At 37.7% G+C, this 21834-nt stretch overlaps 3 protein-coding genes and 1 long non-coding RNA gene across 8 annotated transcripts; 1 reads left to right on the top strand and 3 right to left on the bottom strand.

The window, feature by feature from the left end:
• Positions 1–8: 8 nt before the first annotated feature.
• LOC307047084 (5-hydroxytryptamine receptor 3A-like) lies at positions 9–11664 on the bottom strand. Of its 5 annotated transcripts, none has more exons than XM_079693822.1 (20): positions 9276–11664; positions 9058–9154; positions 8848–8902; positions 8348–8511; positions 7955–7999; positions 7715–7821; positions 7145–7314; positions 6528–6688; positions 6005–6215; positions 5209–5394; positions 4811–4989; positions 3469–3532; positions 3150–3316; positions 3026–3070; positions 2635–2741; positions 2306–2475; positions 2051–2214; positions 1416–1626; positions 761–970; positions 9–657 (listed from the first exon to the last, which is right to left on the bottom strand). In XM_079693822.1, the coding sequence occupies exons 2-20, from the start codon at positions 9082–9084 to the stop codon at positions 386–388; spliced, it is 2715 nt and encodes a 904-aa protein (XP_079549948.1). In that variant the 5' UTR covers positions 9085–9154; positions 9276–11664; the 3' UTR covers positions 9–385. The 5 variants fall into 5 exon arrangements, with proteins under 5 accessions (XP_079549948.1, XP_079549949.1, XP_079549950.1 ...); XM_079693823.1 differs by having other exon boundaries at positions 9287–11664; XM_079693824.1 differs by having other exon boundaries at positions 9302–11664.
• LOC307019657 (receptor-transporting protein 3-like) lies at positions 11665–12640 on the bottom strand (the record flags this gene model as incomplete). The annotated part of the gene is made up of 2 exons (XM_079650668.1): positions 11665–11995; positions 12492–12640. 2 exons carry the CDS (start codon positions 12638–12640, stop codon positions 11665–11667), a joined length of 480 nt encoding a protein of 159 aa, XP_079506794.1.
• Positions 12641–13304: 664 nt separating this feature from the next.
• Positions 13305–15603, bottom strand: LOC307020168. Its single transcript, XR_013802786.1, has 2 exons — positions 14355–15603; positions 13305–13920 (listed from the first exon to the last, which is right to left on the bottom strand). It is a non-coding gene; the product is annotated as an uncharacterized lncRNA (long non-coding RNA).
• Positions 15604–16843: 1240 nt separating this feature from the next.
• dynlt2b (dynein light chain Tctex-type 2B) lies at positions 16844–20638 on the top strand. The gene is made up of 5 exons (XM_079648829.1): positions 16844–16990; positions 17696–17829; positions 19190–19259; positions 19986–20049; positions 20154–20638. The coding sequence occupies exons 1-5, from the start codon at positions 16944–16946 to the stop codon at positions 20199–20201; spliced, it is 363 nt and encodes a 120-aa protein (XP_079504955.1). The 5' UTR covers positions 16844–16943; the 3' UTR covers positions 20202–20638.
• Positions 20639–21834: the final 1196 nt, after the last annotated feature.

Raw genomic sequence — 21834 nt, 5'->3', positions numbered from 1 at the left:
TGTATGTTTTCAATGAAGCCAAGAACCTTTAAAACACATGCTAAGTTTGGAAGATACCTTGAGGTTAGACTATTTACTGTAAGTCCAATAGTTTGTACGTGTATGCAAATGATTGTTGAAAGAGAAGAGTCAACAGGAGTTTCAGAAACTCTCGGATATTTGTTTCAAAGGCAAGACCATTTTCAACAAAAGAAAATACATGACAAAACATTCAAATGTATTTTAAAAGGGGTACAAAATGTAAAAAGCTTCTTTCAAATGCTCTTCGAAGTACAAACTGACAAGGAATAACAGAAATCATGTTTTTTATTGACCAACAAAGCATGATAACAAATAATAGTTCACAATCCCCCAAAATATGAAAAAAGCGAACTCAGAATATGTTTCATGATTTCACCCAGATTATGATCATGGTAACGAAGCTGACTGATATGAAGAGGATGTATAGGCCGAACAGCAGGCGGTCTATGATGGATCCCACCTGGATCCACTCCTGCGAGCTCTGGCTTCCTCCCTGCTGCTGCTGCACCTGGAGGCGGATGGCCTGGAGGTCCATACCCAGGCTCCTCAGCTCCTGAAGGGCCTTGTCGTTATTCAGCTGTCCCTTCTGTTTTGGAGCCTCGCTGTCCGCTGCCACCACAGAGAAGACTTTCATTTCTGTTGCGGAGGAGATGAGGTGATGGAAACTGTGATTATTTATATGTGTTTTTCTGCATGCTGACTTCAAGAAATGTTTCACCTTACACCTTTTAAATTCTACCTTGTGTGGCAGGATTCTGGATGATTGTGTCCTCTAGATCTCTGGGCTTTGGAGGAAGCCTAACCAGGCGACCCAGGATTTGAAGAACCAAGACTCGGAGCCAGCGAGGGACTGGAGAGTAGTGAGCGGAGCCACACAGCAGGTTGGTGACGATGATAGTCTCCATTAGACTACTCACCATAAGAGCCAGACACAGCCCCAGGAACACATCTGGGATATTTAGAATAAAATCCAAGTTAAGTCCAGGCAGGAAAATGCAAGATTAAGGCCATTGACATGACGTTTAATCACTTTTTATTTCTCTAAAACGTGCAAATGTGTCAGTGAACAGTTGCTGTTTACTCATTTAATCTCCACTTCCACACAATGGAACAATTTGGTTCTGGCTTCTACTTGCTCCACTATGTTCACCAACCAGTTGCTAACTGCAGCTGTTTGGTGCTAGTGTACAGTTGGTTTTCAGAGCTTTTACAGTAAAATATGATAATGACGAAAATAAAATAAATAAATAAAACAAACCAAGAACCAAAAGATCCTACTTGCAAAAACCTAAACATGGACTGGGGAGTATTACCTTTACTGAGTTACCATAATAATAATTAACTAGTTTTTGAATTGTGTGTTCTTGCACAAGTAGAACATATTGACAACTGACTTATGAGAGGAATAGTGTTTCCAGTGGTGGGCAGCAGGTCGTTCATGATGAGCAGGAAGACAGTGTATCCCAGGATGAGGGTCATCTTGAACATGGAACGGTCCACAGTCTGGGGGGGCAGCAGGAAGCTGAAGAGGTCCACTGTGATGAGGAAGCAGCTGGGGATCAGCAGGTTCACCACATAGAGGGTGGCTCGGCGCCTCACTGTCACCTGTAGCAGTGTATACCACATTTCTCAAGTTATATAACAGTACAGCTGTAATCAACTGCTAAATTCAATACAGTTCAATCTCAGTTAAAGTTTTCTACATTTTAACAGCATAAAAATAGGATAAAACTCACATTTGTAGCATTTGGATACAATATAATGGTTTGGTTTAACAGACTGACATACTGCATATGTTCATATTACTGTGTGTGATAATGGTACATGCATACATCCATATGCTGTGGTGCATTCATGTTTCGTCATTTTTTTACCCTTAAGCTCAACATTATTTGTATAATCATAAGGTATTTGGTGACAAAAAGAGTCTCTATAGACTTTTCAACTTTTACATTTGACTCTTAGCTTTCATCTTGTGTAAATAAGATAAAGCATTACAATAAGGTGAAAGTCAACAGCATGTTCTTACAAAGAAGCGAATCTCTTGGTACAATTCGTCATCCCCAGCTGGTAGAGTGATCCTTTGCACTGTGAGACCAATGAGTTCCCACTCACCCATGGTTGTCATCACTTTTTTTGATTGGTTTAAAATATCCTCTACAGAGGTAGAGATGTCCATCTGCAAAGCAGCCTCTGAGCGGAAACAATGATTTGGTGAATGCTTTTGTGAGACTTTATACATACTGTATATGATGTCAATAATAACTAAATATCTTCTACTTACTACGGTGTAAATAAGAGTTGAAGCTTAAACTGCAGTTCTGGACGTCAAATGGAAACGTGTAGATGTCGAGTCTGCAGGAGCTGATCACTCTGATCGGATGTGAATCCAGCACGAAGCCATTCGAATACAGATAACTGTAGGGCACGAATGGAGCTGAATTCTTCTCCATACTGCAGGACAGGAAAAGACAAAAGCCAGTAAATATCAACGTTAATATCTACCTTCTGTGTACAAATACTAAATGCTTAAATATATACTCCAAACAAAACAAAAAAACATAAATACAACTTTTAGTGAATTAGTCAATCCACAGCTAATGCTGCTCTTACAATTCATTGATGACCATGTCTGGTACCCAGAGCAGTTTCCTTGGAATTGTAATTGCTGAAGAACCACACTGTTCTGGGTCCCACTCGACAAATTCATTTCTCCATCTCTGCAACACAAATTACGCTGATAGAAAAAAAAAAAAAAAAAACCTGGTACATAACCTAACTAGTTAGGTCTGTGGAAATATTACAGCTTTTTAAAATGTCACCAGCTGGTGACATTTTAAAATATCTTGTACTCCCATTCAAATAACATTAATAAAGAGCAGTATTCTTTGTTGGTGTAATTGGACAATAATAGGTTAGAGTATTTGTTTTTGGTAGTTTAAGTCCTGTAGTATCTAGTGGTCTGTTGCTTGATGAATAAGGATGTTTATTGTAGAATACTTACCATATCTTGCCAGATATACGTTTTAAGAACTTGAGCCTTTTCATCCTGAAGAAGAACAAACAATCCGTCATACAGTATTTATGGTCTGAAAATGAAGTGAGGCCAGGTTTATAGTGTCCCTTACCAAGCCCAAAATGCCAAACAGGACAAAGCCAATGCTGACGTTGGTGGGAGTTGACATATTCATGGTAGGTCGAATTTCGTTTAGCTTGAAGACCGGTTGGAGAGCCTCCAGCAGGGAAGGTGTGTCGGGTCGAGAGCAGTTCTGCATGATGGAACTACACGGAGCTACTGAAAGAAAGAAATCTGTCATTATGATTATCAAATCACATTAACTGCACGTACTAGTAGCAAATAAAAGCATTTCCCAAACGTATTAATGATTCATATAAAAATAAATGGTTTCTTGATGAACCCATTATCAGGGGAGGAGCTGTACTTACCATGCATGAGCACAGAGATGAAGATGAATAGAACCTTAGAAGACTTGAGTTTCAGCGGGCAGCGCTAAAAACATTAACATTGGGTCAAAAGCCGTTGTTAGTTTGAGTGATGTGCCGGTGGTTTAGGCTATTTTGTTTCTGCACACATTTTAGGTGAAAAATACAGACTTGAACAGACTCTAGAAAAGGGAAAATGAAATATGTATAATTGTGTTTGTAAGTGTGGGTGCACTTTAAGAAGCCACGTGAATTTATTTAAAATGTGGTATGTCTGAAAGCTCTGAATCCCAACAGTAGGAAACCCTCAGAAAATATCCAGATTCAAATAAATATATTTAAAAAATAAAAAAGGGACATTTTGAGTATCAAGGTTGTCAACATGAGAAAACAATTAACATGTTTCAGTTTGATTTACATTTAAATGTGATCAACAGCACACCAGGGTTATGATTGGGATAATAATTGTACCCTCCTGCTCATACCTTAGCGAGCTCTGCATATTTACATAGATAAATAAAATATATTTACCTACTAAGAAATAATAGATAAGAATACAAAAATAATGACAAAAAAGTGAAACCATGTTTTTTATGTAGTTTGATTACAACATTCACTATATTGCAGAAATGATGGCCGTGCATACTAGTCTCAGTCCCTTGGTTGTAAGGGATATCTAGATACAATACATAGGACAGCAAAGCTTCCAACCCTAACCCTAACCTCATCCAAAACCTTCAGCATGACTGTGAGCCATCAGTGCCTGACCTATCACTGCAGCTATGTTCAAAGTCTTGTGATTGGATGTCCATAGTAATAGAATATAGGATGCAATACTGGTATTACAATTAATGAATAAATAGGAAAACAATTTGAACATGCTTATTATGTTTGAAATAAATGTCAATCGCAAGCTGAATGAATTTTTTTTCAAGTAATTTTATTTCTTTCACAAGGATTTCCAATGATTTTAGAATGGCACAATGAATGCAATTATATGAATGAAATATAACGAATGCAGATACAACCGCTTAAAATGCTAAGAACTATTATATAAATGTGATCAAGTAAATGTAATATCCGGTAGTGATGGTTTGACCATAGGTTATGAGTAAAAGTAAGACAATAGATTATGTTTAAATATATTGTTACCAAACAAAACAATACAATTATCAAAGTGATTATTACTCGACAACTGTTTCAGTCATGAATGTTGCCCCTTTAAATAGACAGCCATTGTCTATGGGCTGTATGAGTTCCCCCAGATTATGGTGATGGTAATGAAGCTGACTGATACGAAGAGGATGTAGAGGCCGAACAGCAGGCGGTCTATGATGAAACCCACCTGGATCCACTCCTGCGAGCTCTGGCTTCCTTCCTGCTGCTGCACCTGGAGGCGGATGGCCTGGAGGTCCCTACCCAGGCTCCTGAGCTCCTGAAGGGCCTTGTCCTCCAGCGCTGTCCCCTTCTCCTCTGGAGGCCCGTCAGCTTTCTGCTGTGTCGCCTCAGCGTAGGGTTTCATGCCTAGTTTTGAAAGAAACAATTATTAGATTCACTTCTTCTAAGTGGTGTGTGTGTATAAACAACATCCATCTTAATTACTCTGTACTATTCATTTTCTGAAATGTACATATATCTACATTGCCTTTTTATGCTGCTGCAACGCAAACATGTCCCAAATTGGGATCAATAAAGTGCTTCTGATCTAATCTTATCTACATCTTAAAAGCCTATATTTCGTACAGAATGTACTCTTTTCTTTAGTCTTCTGAGGCAGGCAAACCAGACGGCCCAGAATTTCCAGAACAAACACTCGGACCCAGCGAGGGACGGGCGAGAAGTCGGCCGAGCCACACAGCAGGTTGGTGATGAGGACAGTCTCCAGTAGACTGGTCACCATCAGAGCCAGGCAGAGGGAGAAGAACACATCTGGCAGAGAGAGGCAGGAAACAGGTTGGCACTCACTCAATACCAGAGATGGCAGAAGTGTGTGTTTAAAAATACTCTGGTAAAAGTAGAAGTATTGACTAAACTTCTTTACTCAAGTAAAAGCAAAGAAGTATGGGCTTCGAAATGTACTCAAGTAAAAAGTATCCATAACTATCAGCTGTTTTAAAGAGTACCTGACCTCCCTTTATATTAATAGAACAATCATGTCATTCTTAGCTAATGAATGTTTCGATTCTGAACAGAATGACAACGTTTTCATTGGTCCCTTTTCTTTAGAGAAGACCAGGAAATTACGGATACACGGATCGTGTTAAAAGGCATGCAATGAATCGAAATAATAATGATCACGCCACCAAACGCAGATTAAAATTAAAGTAACGAGCCTGTTTTTAAAATGTAAGAAGTAAAAGTACAGGTATTTGTGTTAAAAATGTAAGAAGTAAAAGTAAAAAGTCATCAGAAAAATAAGTAGTGGAGTAAAGTAAAAATGTAATTAAGTACAGTAACAAAGTATTTGTACTCCACTACTTCCCACCTCTGCTCAATACTGTATAACAGGTGGACAGCTGTTTATACAATGAACACTGACTTATGAGAGGAATGGTGTTTCCGGTGATAGGCAGCAAGTCGTTCATGATGAGCAGGAAGACAGTGTATCCCAGGATGAGGGTCATCTTGAAGGAGGAACGGTCCACAGTCTGGGGGGGCAGCATGAAGCTGAAGAGGTCCACTGTGATGAGGAAGCAGCTGGGGATCAGCAGGTTCACCACATACAGGGTGGCTCGACGCCTCACTCTGACCTGCAGATAGAAGAAACAAAACCTTTGGTACCTTTTCCATGCACTTTTAACATTTCTCTGAGCTTTTACATTCTTGTTCTGTGTTCTATCGTAACGCAGTCCCCATACAGTATAATAACGGCAGCTACACAATGAATGATTTTAATGGGCCTTATATAAGGTGTGTTTGACAAATGAAAACATTACAGGACAGAATGATGAAGCAAAGTAAAACATTTTTAAACATGCTTGATTCAAAACCAAATATACACCTTTAAAATCTGAGACTGGAATTTAATTCAAGGCCAGGTTGTGAAAATGACACACACTTACATGAAATACAAGCTCATCAATGTAATTCCCCTCGATATCTCCGTCACTTTGATGGGAGGTGATATCCAGAAGCTCCCACTCTCCCATGGTGGTCATCCAGCTTTTGGAGAGCTTGGTGATGTTTTCTGCATCCCTATCCAGGACAATCATTATGTCCTTAGCTGGGGAGAGAATACATCACAAATATATATAATCCTGTAAAGTTAAGGCCACACAACATACATTACATACATATAAATGTATAGTTTCTCCAAAGTAAATATGGGTCTACTTAAGATTCTTTACATTTCATTGATGATTTTTGTCAGTTAAGAAACACAAATGTGTACTTATAATCCTAACTCTGAGGTCACAGGGGTAACTTCATAACAACAAACTTTAAAAAGAAAAAACATGATTATGGAGTATATATTTAAGTTTGGTCGTGGTCATGGTAAAAAAAGAAGCAAATGTGTTGTGAAGATGATGTTTGAACGTTCAACATTTAATTTGCTTACAATAGGGCTAAAAACTATTTACTGCCTCTTATTTACATATGCATTTACATTTCTGGCATTCAACCTGGCATACAGAGTTATTTTAGGAAAGGAAATTAGATCTTTGGTGAAGTGACTTACCAAGGTGGATGTAGGAGTTGAAAGTCATAGTGCAGTTCTGTATATCGAAGGGAAAAGTGTAGATATCGAGGTTACAGGAACTGACCACTCTGATTGGTGAGGCATCGTGCACCCTACCATCGCTGTACAGGTACACATACGGCACAAAGGGGGCTGTGTTTTCATCCATACTGCAAGACAGGAACAAGCAGAGCAGTTACTGTACGAGTCAAATGTCTGCAAAACAAGAGCTTTCCACCTTATATTTCTGAACTTAAATGGGTGTGCCCTTGTCCCTAAAACCCACGAGAAGACAACATTTTAAAGTATTTTGTGTTAAGCATTAATCTGACCACACAACAATCTGTCAACTAGTTCTGGGAGATCTTTTTTTCACCACAATGAATGAACACATGCAGCCCTGCTGATGGAAATACCCCCTAGCACACCAAATGACTAAACAAATATAATCCTTAAATAAAATGCACTATTTATGGCTTTTGAGCGATGTTTGATAAAAGCTAAAGTTCCCAATTGTTTTGGGAAATTATTTGCTTGTGTGTAAAGGATGTATATATACTGTGTACCCACAATTCATTGATGACAATATCTGGCACCCAAAACTTTTTCCTGGGAAGAGAAATCTTATCGGAGCCACACTGCGTTGGATCCCAGCGGACAAACTCGTTCATCCACCACTAAATATAAAAAGCGGTGTCAGTGCACAGATCTTGTATAATTGATGGTACATTCACATAATTCACTAAAATATCCCATCATTATCCAGTCATTAATGATTAAGACGTAACGATGGATCATTGGAATACGTACAAAATGCTGCCAAAGGTAGGTAAGCAAGAGTTGACCCTTTTCATCCTGGAAGAAAAGAAGACATGGTTTAAGACAGAAGGTGTCGCTGTTTTAAGATATTTCTTTGGGACCATTTAAATCCGAAAAGAAGTTTCAGTGGAGCCCAGAAAGAAGCGGTTTCAATCAGATTTGGTTGAAGAAAGAAGCAGAATAACAGAGGATGTTGCTTTTCTGGTGATTTATCAATACTAAATATACTGTATAATATACAATTATACATTCATAAAGCTCCTACTGGTATACAAATAACTTTTAAGTGATTTGCCTAACATACCATACAACTGAAGAGTTTAATTCTAAGACAAAAGCCACATTCAGATTTTAAATGATCCTTTACTAAGAGCTGAAACATACCACTCCTAGTATCCCATACATGATGAAGGATATGTTGACGTTGGTGCGGGTGGTCAAGTTCATGACAGGTCGTATGGCGCTCAGGTTAAAGATTGGAGCCAGAGCCTCCAGCAGGGAGGGCTGGCTCGGTTCAGAGCAGTTTATCTGGATAGCACTGTCCGCAGCTGAGAAGAAGATTAAAAAATGAAAAGCTCTATAAAAAAAGTTTGGGGACTTTATAGATCTGCATGTCACTGGAATAATGTGTAAGAAGATTGCCTGAGCTTTAATTCACAATACTCACTGGGAATTCAATGGACTTTCTTTAAGAATATTAATAAAAAATATAAAGGAATTTAAATATTCCTGCATTTGGCAGACAACATTACATACATAGTATAATTGTGCATGCAGTACACATTAACCTGCATTTTATCATTCCTTTGTGTTATTTGTTTTTAGATTTATTTTATGTAAGCAGGCCTATTACTTAAAATTGTGCTTTCCAAAAAAGCTCTTACCTGGTATCAGAATGAGAAACATGACCACAGTGGCCATTACTGATGGTGGGAGACCCTAGAATATAAAAATAACAATTACATTAATTTGTCAATGTAAGTAACTAAAAGCACTAATTATAGATTTTTATCAGATTCAACCAAAGGCTGTATTTAGCCTTAGAAAATAACACAGCAAACATACACAACATGTAAGGTTAGGAGATACTTTACCTTCAATGTAGCCCCCTTAGGTGTCATGATGTCAAGACTTGAATATTTATCTTTCTATAGTTGTCAGATGAAAGCACTTTTTTACCGAATCACATGCCTGGAAATCACAGAATAATTATCATACTGCTCTATGAGAACATTTGCTTTAGTTGTCAATTGCATGAACAGGAGAGTCATATATAACTGTGAATAACCATTGTCAGAAAGCAAAGGCATACCCAGCACTCACCACCGGAAAACTCACTTCAGCAAGACTAAATTCAGCATCGGTGTCCAAGATATACAAACTGCCAAAGTAAACCAAGCGTGATGTGGACAAACCCCTGGCAAATGATGTGGGAAATGCAAGGCAGCTACTTTCCATGAAGGTGGTTTCATATAAAACAAAGATAAACCACGTTTATGTGTTGTACCACACGGTGTGACTTGAGGACGGTGAAGACTGACCACAGCGGCATCAGCGTCACACATGCTGGTTGTACGCAAATAAACAGTGGAAGGCCTTTGAGAAACATGTGTCCTCTGGTGTCCTGCATGCCAAACTATTTACATTTTCCATAACAGTATGTTGTCAGGTTGCAAACCAACCTTTCTTTTTATTTATTTTTCAGCAGATTTTTTATTTATTTCAGCAGAAACTCAGAAAAACATGGTTGAAAACACATACATACCACGGGGAAAAAAACAACCTTTCTTTATATTAATTTATATTGCTCTACAGAATGTGATTTTATTTTAATTTTTGTATTGTTACTAAATTGCTTCGAAATATATAATATCCTTGAGGCTTTTTACCAACACCAGGCAGTATTCTTCTTGGATTAATCTTGTGTTAATGAAGTGTGAGGAAATGTGCTGTGTTATATAAAGTGCATCACTCACTTCGTGTTTGGCACAGACACTTTACGACTGATACCATGCATAAAAAAGGACCTACTATGTGCAAAATGTCCCTTTTTCTCAAAATTGTACTTTACACTGGTCTATATATATTTTTTTATTCAACCCACAAGGACCCACCGTGACACAGGTGTTACATGCCATTTAGATGTTCTGGAAAGTTCCTTCGACAGTTTTAGCCTTGTTTTTATCCGATGAAGTCTATCAGTGACACACCCTGAACAGTCTGGTGGGTCATGGCCAAGGGCCAGGTCATGTGATTTTGTGTTCCCATAACAACATGTCCAAGAGGTCCATGTGCCAGGCTAACACATGTGACAGAACTAACCACATTTCAAAAGCTTTTTTGTTTGTTGCTAAAGGTCAAATTCAAGCCATTTAAGAATTGTCCTTTATTAGATTCAACCTTTGTGGAAACATTTCTTGATTAAATTGATATGAAACAAATGAGATAAATATCGCTGTGACACTGATGTCACATCTGGACTTTAACCCTAAACTTTCACAGTAAACCCGGAGTGACATATATGCACAATCAGAAATATTATTATGATCTGCTCAGCTAATTTAGCTGATTCAATTATGGTATTTTTAGTTAATATATTCTTTTTTCTTCAATGTTCAAACATATTGAAACAAAAAATTATCCTCATTAATTAAGTTATAAATAAGAGTTACTTTACCATTAAAGCCCAAAGTGACATATACTGTATGTCACTTTTCAGATAATTGACACAATGGGGGCGGGGGGGGGGTGTCAGAAATGTGTTCTATGTGGCACAAATGCAGAAGGTTGGTTGAAAATCCAAAAATCCTTTAATTGCGGAACTAGGCCAGGCAACAAAGTCAAATAAGGCAAGGCAAAACATTAAATCCCTCAGAACAGAATCCTTCCAACGACTTCAAAACTCACAACAAGACAAAAGACAGAACTTAATTGCACACAACAAGACTAATCACACGAACAAGACACAGGTGGGGAGGGAGGAGAAAACACATGGGCACCACACAAGGTGAACACAATCGGGTAATCAAGCAGGAGGGAACACAGAGAGAGGAAGCAACAGACAAGACGGGGGATGAACACTTTTCAAACTAAAACAGGAAAGCAGATCTTGACTGGACAAAATAAAACAGGGAAAACTAATACGAATCATAACAATTTAGTCTAAATTATCTTCCCCTTAATCTCCCCAAAAGTATAAATGGGTCTGGGTTCTTATGGGTTAAACATTGTACTGTTTAAAGATTAGTTTACCGGTATCTTAGTGACTACTTTATAAAAACTGTACTTCAAGTGTCCAAATTCATTGACATGCTTATATCTTTCCTTTTTGTGCAATAATCATACATTACATTTAAAATCAGACAAAAGTATTTGAAAACAGAACACATTCACACCATTATTGTTTGTATATACTTCAATTATTCCCAACATTTCTGATTGTAGGAATGTTATTTTAATGCTTTGGAGAACACAACTTCATATGTTAAGGACTTTTGACCCCCAAAAAGAATAAATATAAAAGCTTGCATGCACTTGACTATTGTTTATACTGTAAGTATGATAGAAGCAACCAACAATGACACGACAAGAAAGGAGAGGAGATCAAATACAATTGATGCTTTACTAAAGTGTGTTTATGCAAAGCACAAGACAAATGTATTATTATTTTAAATTAGGTTAAGTTTGAAAGCATTACAAGCTTAAACCCTTGTACAGTAGCCTGCAATACAAGCCTCACAATGAGCAGGCTCATGGGGATTTTTGACTACAAGGGTTAGATAAGGCTTTGGTGCTTCACCCAGGTCTTCGTTGTAGCATTTTATTCTTATCTTCTTCACCAGATTCTCCAGGAGGATGTCTATGTTGTCGGGGGTGATTGTGGGCTTCTCCATCGGAGCTGCGCAGCACTTCATGCACTTCTGACGGAAGGCCCTCACCTTGACCACGCCCTCCCGCTCTGTCAGGCGCATGTTGAAGAGCACCATCACCCGGTTGGTTGGCCAGCTTCTTCCACAGGAGGTGCATTTGAACCTTAACATGACAGAGGACCAAAGTTACTTTAATTCTGCACTGGCCCTTTAACAAAATGACAAATACTCTGCTATAAGGGTTTCCAGTCTAAAACATATGATCTTCTCAATAATGTTATTTATTTTTCACAAATAGAACTCTAACTCCATAACTAAGCTTTCGTTACACTGTACAAAGCATGAACTTACATTCAATTCCTTAACCCTAACCTGACCTTTATCCTTTCCTAGAATGTACCTAATTTACTTTGTGGGGACCCATTTTGGTCCACTAAGGACATGTAAAGATACATAGTTGTAATGATTATTTTCTATATCTGTCAAATAAATTATAAATCCAACACACTGCTCTATAGGTACCAGTAGATGCACATAAACAAAGCTTTATAAACCAAATGCATCCACTAAACTATACTTTATATTAACCTAACGTATGGTATACCATATCTATATACACGCAGCACCTATATCAATTTACAGTATACTTGTTCACTGACCATGCACTGGTGTTCCTGATGTACTGCTTCCATCCAGAGTTCAGGTTGTCAGGTACAATATTGTCATCAAACTGCAGACGCCAGGAGTGTTCTTCTGGAAGATCATTTGTTTTTATCTTGAAACGACTCATCCACTCCGGCTGTGCCATCCTGTCAGTGCCAGTGGTGACGATGACTGAAGAGACAAAACACTAACAGTTGATCTGTACACACTAACAGCTGACCAATGTAGCCTTATATAGAGTTAATGAAAATGAAACTTAAAAACAGAAACCTGTTTTCCTTAAGTTTCGTTCGACAACCCTTGGAATGAGGAGTGACAAGGTTGTTTTGATGGGGCAGATGCCACGTCTTATAAATATACCAACAGCATTTTTTCATTTTTATATGACATGAAGAGAAGGTAACACCCATGTAATGAATTTATGACGGAGTGATTTATGACTAATATTGACTGGAAGTTGACTAAAAGTTAAGTTTCATTTTCGAATAAGTTGCACACAAAACATGTTGATTAGTGTGTATTAACTTAAATATGATGTTTCCCTTAGTCCTTCATAAAAACATCATAGCTATCAAATATGAAAACTACAAAAGAAATGAAACTGAAACACTTTCCTGTTGTATTCATGCAACACTGCCACTTGCTGTTATTATGTTGACTTGTCTTGTATGTGTGTACAGTATGTGTGTGTGTGTGTGTGTGTGTGTGTGTGTGTGTGTGTGTGTGTGTGTGTGTGTGTGTGTGTGTGTGTGCGTGTGTGTGTGTGGGTGTGTTCATTTATTTGAAAACAGAAAACACCCAAACGGAAATAACAAACATGTTTAGTTTATTGCTTGTAAAATCTTCTGATTTACATTTATTTGTAAGAAGGCTGCTTTAATGCTTTTGAGAAACATATTTACATTTGTAATAGAACACACAACAAGGAAAAACCTACAAGAATAATTATATGAAAGCTTACATGTACTTGAATGCAACAGAATGACAAGGAGTAACTCCTATTTTGCTTATATTAGCTGAGGCATAACATATTATTGAAAAGCCTGAAACAAATCCATCATTTTTGTTGTTGTATAAACAATAAAGCTGATTTAGGAGCGGTTCTTTGGACAGAAGCCTCTCATACAGGCTTCACAATGAGCAGGCTCATGGGGTTTGTTGCCTTCAAAGTTTCTAAAATGCTTCTTTCGTTCCGGGGTTTCATTGTAACATTTTACTCTTATCTTCTCCACCAGATTCTTCATGAGGGTGAAGATGTTGTCGGAGGGGATGCTGGGCTTCTCCATCGGGGCTTCGCTGCACTCCTTACACTTCTGACAAGAGGGCCTCACCTTCACAACGCCCTTCCCGTTTCTCAGTTGCATGTGGCAGACCACCATCACCATGTTAGAAGACCAGCCTCTGCTACACTGTGTGCATCGAAACCTTAAAAATGATAGAGGCACTTTAGCTAAATGAAAACCAACCAAAGTTACACTGAAAAGATTAAGCTTAAGCATTTTGAGGCAGCTATTTCCTAAAATAAAAATAAATGATATATTATGTTACTGTAAACATCACTTGGCCACCCACATGATTTGGATAAACAATATTGATAGATATAAGCTAGTTTAAAAGTTAAAATATGAAGAAAGAATAATTTCTTCTCAAATTACACAAAAGTCACTACAATAATACTACATGATCTTTGTCCATGCAACAAAAGTAGTGCATGTACATAGACAGAGATTAAAACCTGAATAAACAAAAATGCATTTACTATCTATGAAATACCACGCACACTGAATTTACCTTTGGGGTCAGTCAAGGTTTATCTTATCTTATCTTACACCAACTACATAATAGTCCATCACACTGACCTTGCCCCTGTGTGCACGATACACTTCTTCCAGCCTGGTTTTTGGCGAACATCCACAAGAGTCTCATCAAACTCCAAACACCAGGAGTCTCCAGGTTTAAGATCTCTTGTTGTGATCTGAAAGTTCCTAGTCCACTCCGGATCTGTCATCCTGTCAGTGCCAATGATGCTGGTGGCTGAGAAACAGACAAAACACTGACAGCTGATTTTGACAGTATACAAACAACGTGTGAGCACCGGTGACTCTTTATAGCTTTAGGGAGGGCACTCTACCAAAATAGATTCAACAAAATGAAACCTAAATGTGGAAAAAGCAAGAGCTTTGTGTGAGTTTGGGTTGGTAGGTTGCCTAACATTGAACAGTCCCTGATGGACTTCAAGAGAAATGAAACTCAAATGTTTTCAAGTTGTATTCATGCAACACAGTGCAACACTGCCACCTGTTGATGTTATTTTTGTTTTTCTGAATTACAGGAAATTGAAACATAAAGTCATATTTACTATATGTTTGATGACGCCAGACACAACGTATTACATTACCATGTTCACATTGTATATAGCGATACATTGACAAACATCATTGGGACTATATTTCTATAAGTGCTGCTATCCTCTGGACATTCATCAGATAATTGTATGATTCCTGCAGAAAACTACCAGTTGCAACACTCAACTTCTTTACCACTAGAGATAAACTGTCTGTACATATGGTAATACTTTTAAGTTTTGTTTTCATCTTTTCATTGTATTTTCCTCAGATATATTTATGTCACTTGTCCACATCTTTCCAGCCCTATTTAATTTAATTTCTCTTTTATAGATATGTTTCTTTTTTATTTGTCCATGTTCATGTATATTAGGTACTAATATATAAAATCTATATGCTTGCATTTGAAATATAAACTAGATTTGAATGTTGTACTGATATCATGGAGGCCATTACTTTTTCTTTTTTTAACTGTGATGTCTGCAGCTATCATGGGACCAAGAACAGTAATTGGTAAATATCACTAAACAATAAACCTTTAACATCTTCCCGGAGGACATAATATAGATACCTGTCAGCGGCTCATTGTAACAAAGAAATAAAATCATTAAGATCTTAGGGCTCATTGAAGCTCATTTGCAGGTTAAATGTTAGAGTAATTCAATTAGAGGTATTCTTCTCATTTGTATCTCATTGGGGATAATGATGATCAATACTAAATGTAGGCCTAATGAATCACACCATGTTCAACAATTAGCACCAATATTATCATACAATTAAACTGAGCATGCAGTGTTTACCCTTGTGGCATTGTGACACCTTTACAATGGATTGAGAATTAAATATGAATTATTGAATTAGTATAATACATCTTCATTAAGATTTTAAACATAATTATTGGATTTCTATTGTATGACTCGATGTTTGTGTTCAGATCTGCTGATGGTGGATGGTGCATCATGTTATTATGCAGATGATTTAAGTTGCCCTTTGACATACCTGATTAAATACTGGTGGGTTTTAATAAGTAAACCACAGTGTGATATGTAAAAATGCCCTCTTCTTTTTTGTTTTTGCGTGACTTAAATACAACCTTCCTATCTTAGTCAAAGAAGGCTAAGATGGTGCTGAGCATGGTGATAATATCCCAGAATAGTGATATCCCCAGCTATCAAAGCTAGAGTCTGATCTTTAAAGTCGAAAAGTACTCTCAACTCTTCTTTTCGCTTGTGAAATCATGGCACATGGTTCAGAAAAGTGAAGCCAAATGAGATATGTTCTGATTTGGCTGTGGTTGACAAAGCCTTGAAAGCAGGAGAATTCAGAAATCATGATGAATATTGCTGTGATTCATCTTCATTGTGTTATGTCTTTGGATACCACCCCTGGTGCCAGTCTTTGTGGCAAAAGATAATATGAACTAAATAATTAAGGCATATTTAGCGACAGTTTAAAAGACAATGTCCTTGTCTGAGAAATACAATTTGAATATGAATGTAAATTAGATGATTGATTCCTCCTACACACCTTTGATAAGGACATACTTACACACAACAACAACAACAAAAATGGTTGAGGAGGAAGTAGCTCAGATAGAAGGTTCAGGCTCCCTGTGGATTAAAGAAGTAATTCCTGAGAAACACGGGTGCACTTTAGCAAAGCTGTTCACACCTGTCAAGAGGACTTTGTAATGTAATACAAATATAGATTGTTTGTTATTCGAGGGATAAAACAGATTGAAGCCTGCATTAAAGTTATTGACCATTTTAGAAACTTGAATGACTTATTTCAATTCAGGTTCATTTGGAGGGACTTTTAATATTAAGCTATCACTTATGTATGGTGTATACATAAGTGATAGTTTCACGTTGAACATACTTAAGAAATGAACTTGAAGCATACAGAATTGTGTAAGGTTAAGACATGAAAGTTGTGACACTTCCAGGTACAAACTGTACAAACGCTGTACTTTTATTTTGAAACCGGAAACTGGAGAAGTACGTCGCTATGGTAACGGTAGAAACTCTGCAAAGATCAGCTTGTTAGCAACAGTGTGACCTTTTTCCTCTCTCTTTTTGTACCGAGTCATATTATCGACATGCGATGGAGGGGTCGGATACATACCTCATAAGACCTAATCATCAGTACAAGTGAGTCGGTTAAGTAGTTTAATATAAGTTATTTCAGATGAAGTTAGCTTTGAGCCAGCGAGTCGATTGCTAACGATATGGTTTGTTAGCTTCTTTAGCCACTAACTTTAGGGTATGGCTACTGGCTGGATTGCCATTTTAAAACTTACCGTTAAGAATGAACCTAAATAACGTTATGTTTACGTTTTCAATTATGTAGTAAATGAACGAAGGTCACACAACCCAGCATTAGGTTTAGGGACAATGTTAGAAAAGTAGCCCAGTGTTGGGAAGTTTAGCCTGTGGTCATACACTTGCCTGCTTTCTCATTAACCTGGGGTAAAGAATGCACTCAATATAAACAAAATAAGAATTGAAAGTATAATACAAAATTCTGTATCAAATTACGTATATAAGTAAGTATATCAAAGAGAGCTCACTCAGTTGTGGTAACCAACAGTACAATGCACACAGAGGACTCATTCAAGATAGAGGGGAACTGACACCTGTCCAGCTAATAGTCCAAACGTATTATTTTTCCCCAACTGGGACATGAACCGGTGAAGCTTTTGTTAGCAAGCCAAGTCCCTACAGACTGAGCCACTGCCGCCCAATTTCATATCTCTGTGACCCATACTTTAACTGCTTTTGTGTTGTGTCCACTGTGACCTGTGTAAGCGGATTGAAGTTAACTTGCTGCCTTGTTGCTCTCTGTTTATCTCCCAGGTTTAAGCCAGCCATTGTGAAGGAATGTATTCGAGAAATTGTGAGGGAGCGCCTGTCTGGGATGCGTTATGACCCAGAGGAAGTCCCCGAGCTGTGTCGCTCACTGGCAGACTGCATTAAGGATAAAGTCAAGAGTGAGTCATGCTTTCTCCCTCTCTTTTATGTAGCCAAAACAGTTATTTTACCCTTCCAAATAATCAACAAGATAACATTTATTTTTATATTGTAGTAAACGATACACATCAGGGCTCGACATTGTAAATTGCCCGCTGGCCCGGAAGCACTATTTAGACACACCGGGCCAGCATAACGTACTTTCCACTTGTCCGCTCGGGCCACTAAAAATATTGTTTAAAAAAAAAATGTTTCTTGTGGTATTGGTATTTTGACTAGCAATTTTGTTTCGTTCTACAACATAGCGTTTCGTGAGTCGCTTGTCGTTGTTGGGTGAAGAGCAAACAGCTGTTTGCTGCGGAGCGCAGCGCGAGCAGGCTCCCGTGAGCGGGAGCGCGCTCCTTCACTACAGACTATCGCGCCATCTAACCATTCGCCAAAAAGGTTTTTAATACCAGCGGTAACAAAAAACTATCTTCAAATAAAAGAAAGTCACCGGAGGAGTTCAAGGAGAGTGACAGGAAGCATGAGAAGAAGAGGGGAGAACGTTTCAGCCAGCTTGATCGATGGAAACCCTTTTATAATCTATCGATTAGATTTATGATTCGAAAATGATAAGAGTAGGGTAGACATGTGGAGATTATCCGACTGAACAAAACGTGCATTTATCAAACAGGTTTGTTTTCCACAGACGTTATTTCCAGCTAGTTTCCAAAACCCTGTGGAGAAATCCCATTGCTTTTTGTCGAGGGAACCAGCGGCTTACTTCCTGGTTTTAGGACGCGTCACTGCACCTCTCAATATGATGCCAATATAAACAAGGTCTTCTGTCGGCTCTGTACATCTATGCTGACAAGTAAGTGAAGAGAATATAAAGGTATTGGCTATAGGGAAATGTCCCAGCAGTTTAGGATAATGAAGGTTCTAATCTAATCTATTACATAGCCATTACATTTCTAACTCCTGATAATGACAGGAAGGCAGAAAGCGCATTATACAAATAATAATACTCATAATAATAGCAGACATTTTTTAACAATGACCACAATATAATTATTTTAATAGACCAAATATATAACAATTGAGGAAAATGAGGAAGAACTGATTATTCAAATGTTGTAGTAATGTAGTTAGTGCATAAATTACTATGGCAACAAATGTGTTAGTTTTCTTCATTATTAGTCGATTTTTCTTTGGACGAATGCTCCGGGCCAGTGGTTACAATGGTGGGGCCAGTGATAATACAATTCCTCCGGCCCAGAGGGCCAGTGACATTTTACCCTTAATGTCTACCCCTGCACATTGTATTGCATTTCAGAATGCATTTCTGTATTGTCGCTGCAAAATGTTCAATTATTACAGATGAGTTATCTTCAACAGATGCAGGATTTGACAGATATAAGCTTGTCGTGCAGGTGGTCATTGGAGAACAACGAGGACAAGGAGTCAAGTAAGTGATCGTTTGAATATGGAAAACCAAAATAAAAGCTGTGACACTGTAAAATACAATATTTTAGTGGGATACTTTCTCTAACTTTGGGCCTCCTGTGATAGGCATACCATTGAAGCAAATTATTACAGGACATGTATGTGTATGTAATGTGTACTTTTTCAATGCTCAAGCTGCAATTGAAGCCAAAAGACCAGCAATGTAATAGCACTATCTTTCTCAGACTGTAATCTTAAATGATTTGCAAAATATTACTTACTTGCTGTCCTGCAGTTGCATTTAGCTTGAATATTAGTTTTCACCGTATTTTTACATTAGTAACATTTGCAACTAATTGACACAGGAGCTTTAACCTTCTTTCTTGTTTTCTCATACCATTACAAAATGGCATTATTTAATCAATAGGAGAAGAAGCTAAAAGCTGTTATTGACTCAGCTCAGCTTTTCTTTTATATCATATATGTTATGTTATAATAGAACATTTATTGACAAAATATTGTAGTTATGAAGGTATTTCAGGTAAACTTAAAATGAATCCCACAATGTTGATTCAAATAATAAAATCTACAGAGTTGGAATTTCCCTCTGACTTATTCTCAGCAAAAATGGTATATTGTGAAAAACTGTAAAATAGTCTTGCTTAAAGGGGTATTTTTTGGAAAATTTCAGAAAGTAGTTCAGACCTATAAAAAATGAATCCATGACCGTGTCCTGTTTTTTTACCAGGATGTCTTCAAGGTGTTTATGGGATGCTGACACAGACAACTATGCAGAAGATGTTTTCATAAACGTAGGTGCCTTTGTCACATTCAGATGTTGGGTGGGAAAATCATATTTCTTTACAAGTTTTATTTCAACATACTTCAATTAACTGTGTTTTACCTTTGGATACAGGACAGCTTGTTCTGTGTGGCGGCAGTTTTTGGGACTTATTACTACTGAAGACAAGAGGATGGATGACAGAATTCTTTCCGATGAAGAGAAAAGGTGAACGTCCAAACGATAGTGCTCACTGTAAGCACTTCTGGTCTACAGTGCGTTGATCTGATTTAACTGTGCTGCATCTTGAGACAGCTAGCATCAAGAGTGGAAGTGATGGATCTCTGTGCTGATACTGTGGAAACTCAAAAATGAAGGATTTCACCAGTATTTCCTGACTTGGTTAAGATGATGAAGACTGAATAGTTTTTTTCTTGGAACAGACTGAAGGTCTTATTTTCTTGGAAACATTATTAGTGTTCGTTCGGTAGACCTGCTGGATGAATAGAGGATCCAGACTCAATGTACTGCAGTACAGTTCGTATTTGTGCTACACTTATTGACATCATTTTTGGTAATAAAAAAAAAGAAATGCCAGTTCAAATAAACAATTAAACATTTGAATGGATGCCATCATTATATTCTGCACCACATTGTCAATTATATGTTAATGGTAAAACATTTCAAACTCACCACTGACCAGTGACATCGGCTGGTAGTCATGCTCTCATACTGAAGCCTTCTGGGTGGAGGCCGTCTGACGAGTCAATGGAACTGTGGCTGTCAATAATATGCGTTGAATATATATATATATATATATATATATATATATATATATATATATATATATATATATATATATATATATATATATATATCTTTGGAGCTTCCTTTTGTTCCTCTGCCTCATTTCATCTGGCTCTACTCTCAATGAGTCTTCCAACCTTCTCCAATCAGTCCCTTTATCTGTTTGTGTCATGCAATCTGTCATCAGGGTTTCAGTCAGGGAGTGATTTTAAAACTGTTCGTCAATAACAGCTGATTAGCTCATGCAAGCTCAACTTCTACCACCGCTAACAAAACTGCTGATTCCCTCTCAGTCAAGCCCCTAGGCGGCAGTGAGACACAATTGAATGCTTCACTGGCAGCAGTGTGATTCCAAAACCTACTCAGACAACTGCAAGAGAAGACTGCATATTTGCCCCATTTAAAATGGCCTTAATCTATTTTTCTCTGTTGAAGTTTGTAGTGCTTTTACTAATTTCACTTTCAGTATGTGCAACTACTGCCGGTTATCTTCTTATCAAAGACAAACTAGTCCAATAGTGAAGCTTCCCTGTAATTTGTTGGTGAAATTGATGTCTTTCTGCAATACATATCAGATATTCTTATGTTTTTCAAGTTGCTCTTGGTGTTTTCAGTTATTTTCAGAAAACCAGCAGCCAGCTGGAAAACTAGATGCTTTTTAGCAGTGTTCGAATTACCCATTTGCTTTCGGGGGAGCCCTATTTATTTATTTATTTGGCAATCATATAGGCAGACCTGAAAGATGTATATGTTTCCTGCATTAGATCAATATTGATTGCCAATAGGCCTACCTTCTACATCTTTTTTTCTCATCTCCGAAATCTCGATCGCTTTTTCGTGTGTCTGGCTCTTATGGTGCTCATAAATCTTTTTCCGCAGGTTATTCTGTTGATCACAACTGATTTTTTCCCTGAATCCATTCTTGCGAAAGGTGCACAAAGGTGGATTTGTTTGCGAGCGGCAGGGAAATCAATATACTTTTTGCCTCTTTGCAAATCTCACATCCACA

This window comes from Notothenia rossii (assembly GCF_949606895.1).
Source record: "Notothenia rossii genome assembly, chromosome: 1".
In the NCBI taxonomy this organism is placed as follows: domain Eukaryota; kingdom Metazoa; phylum Chordata; class Actinopteri; order Perciformes; family Nototheniidae; genus Notothenia; species Notothenia rossii.
The sequence above is the reverse complement of the archived record's forward strand: the minus strand, read 5'-3'. Positions and strand labels throughout refer to the sequence as shown.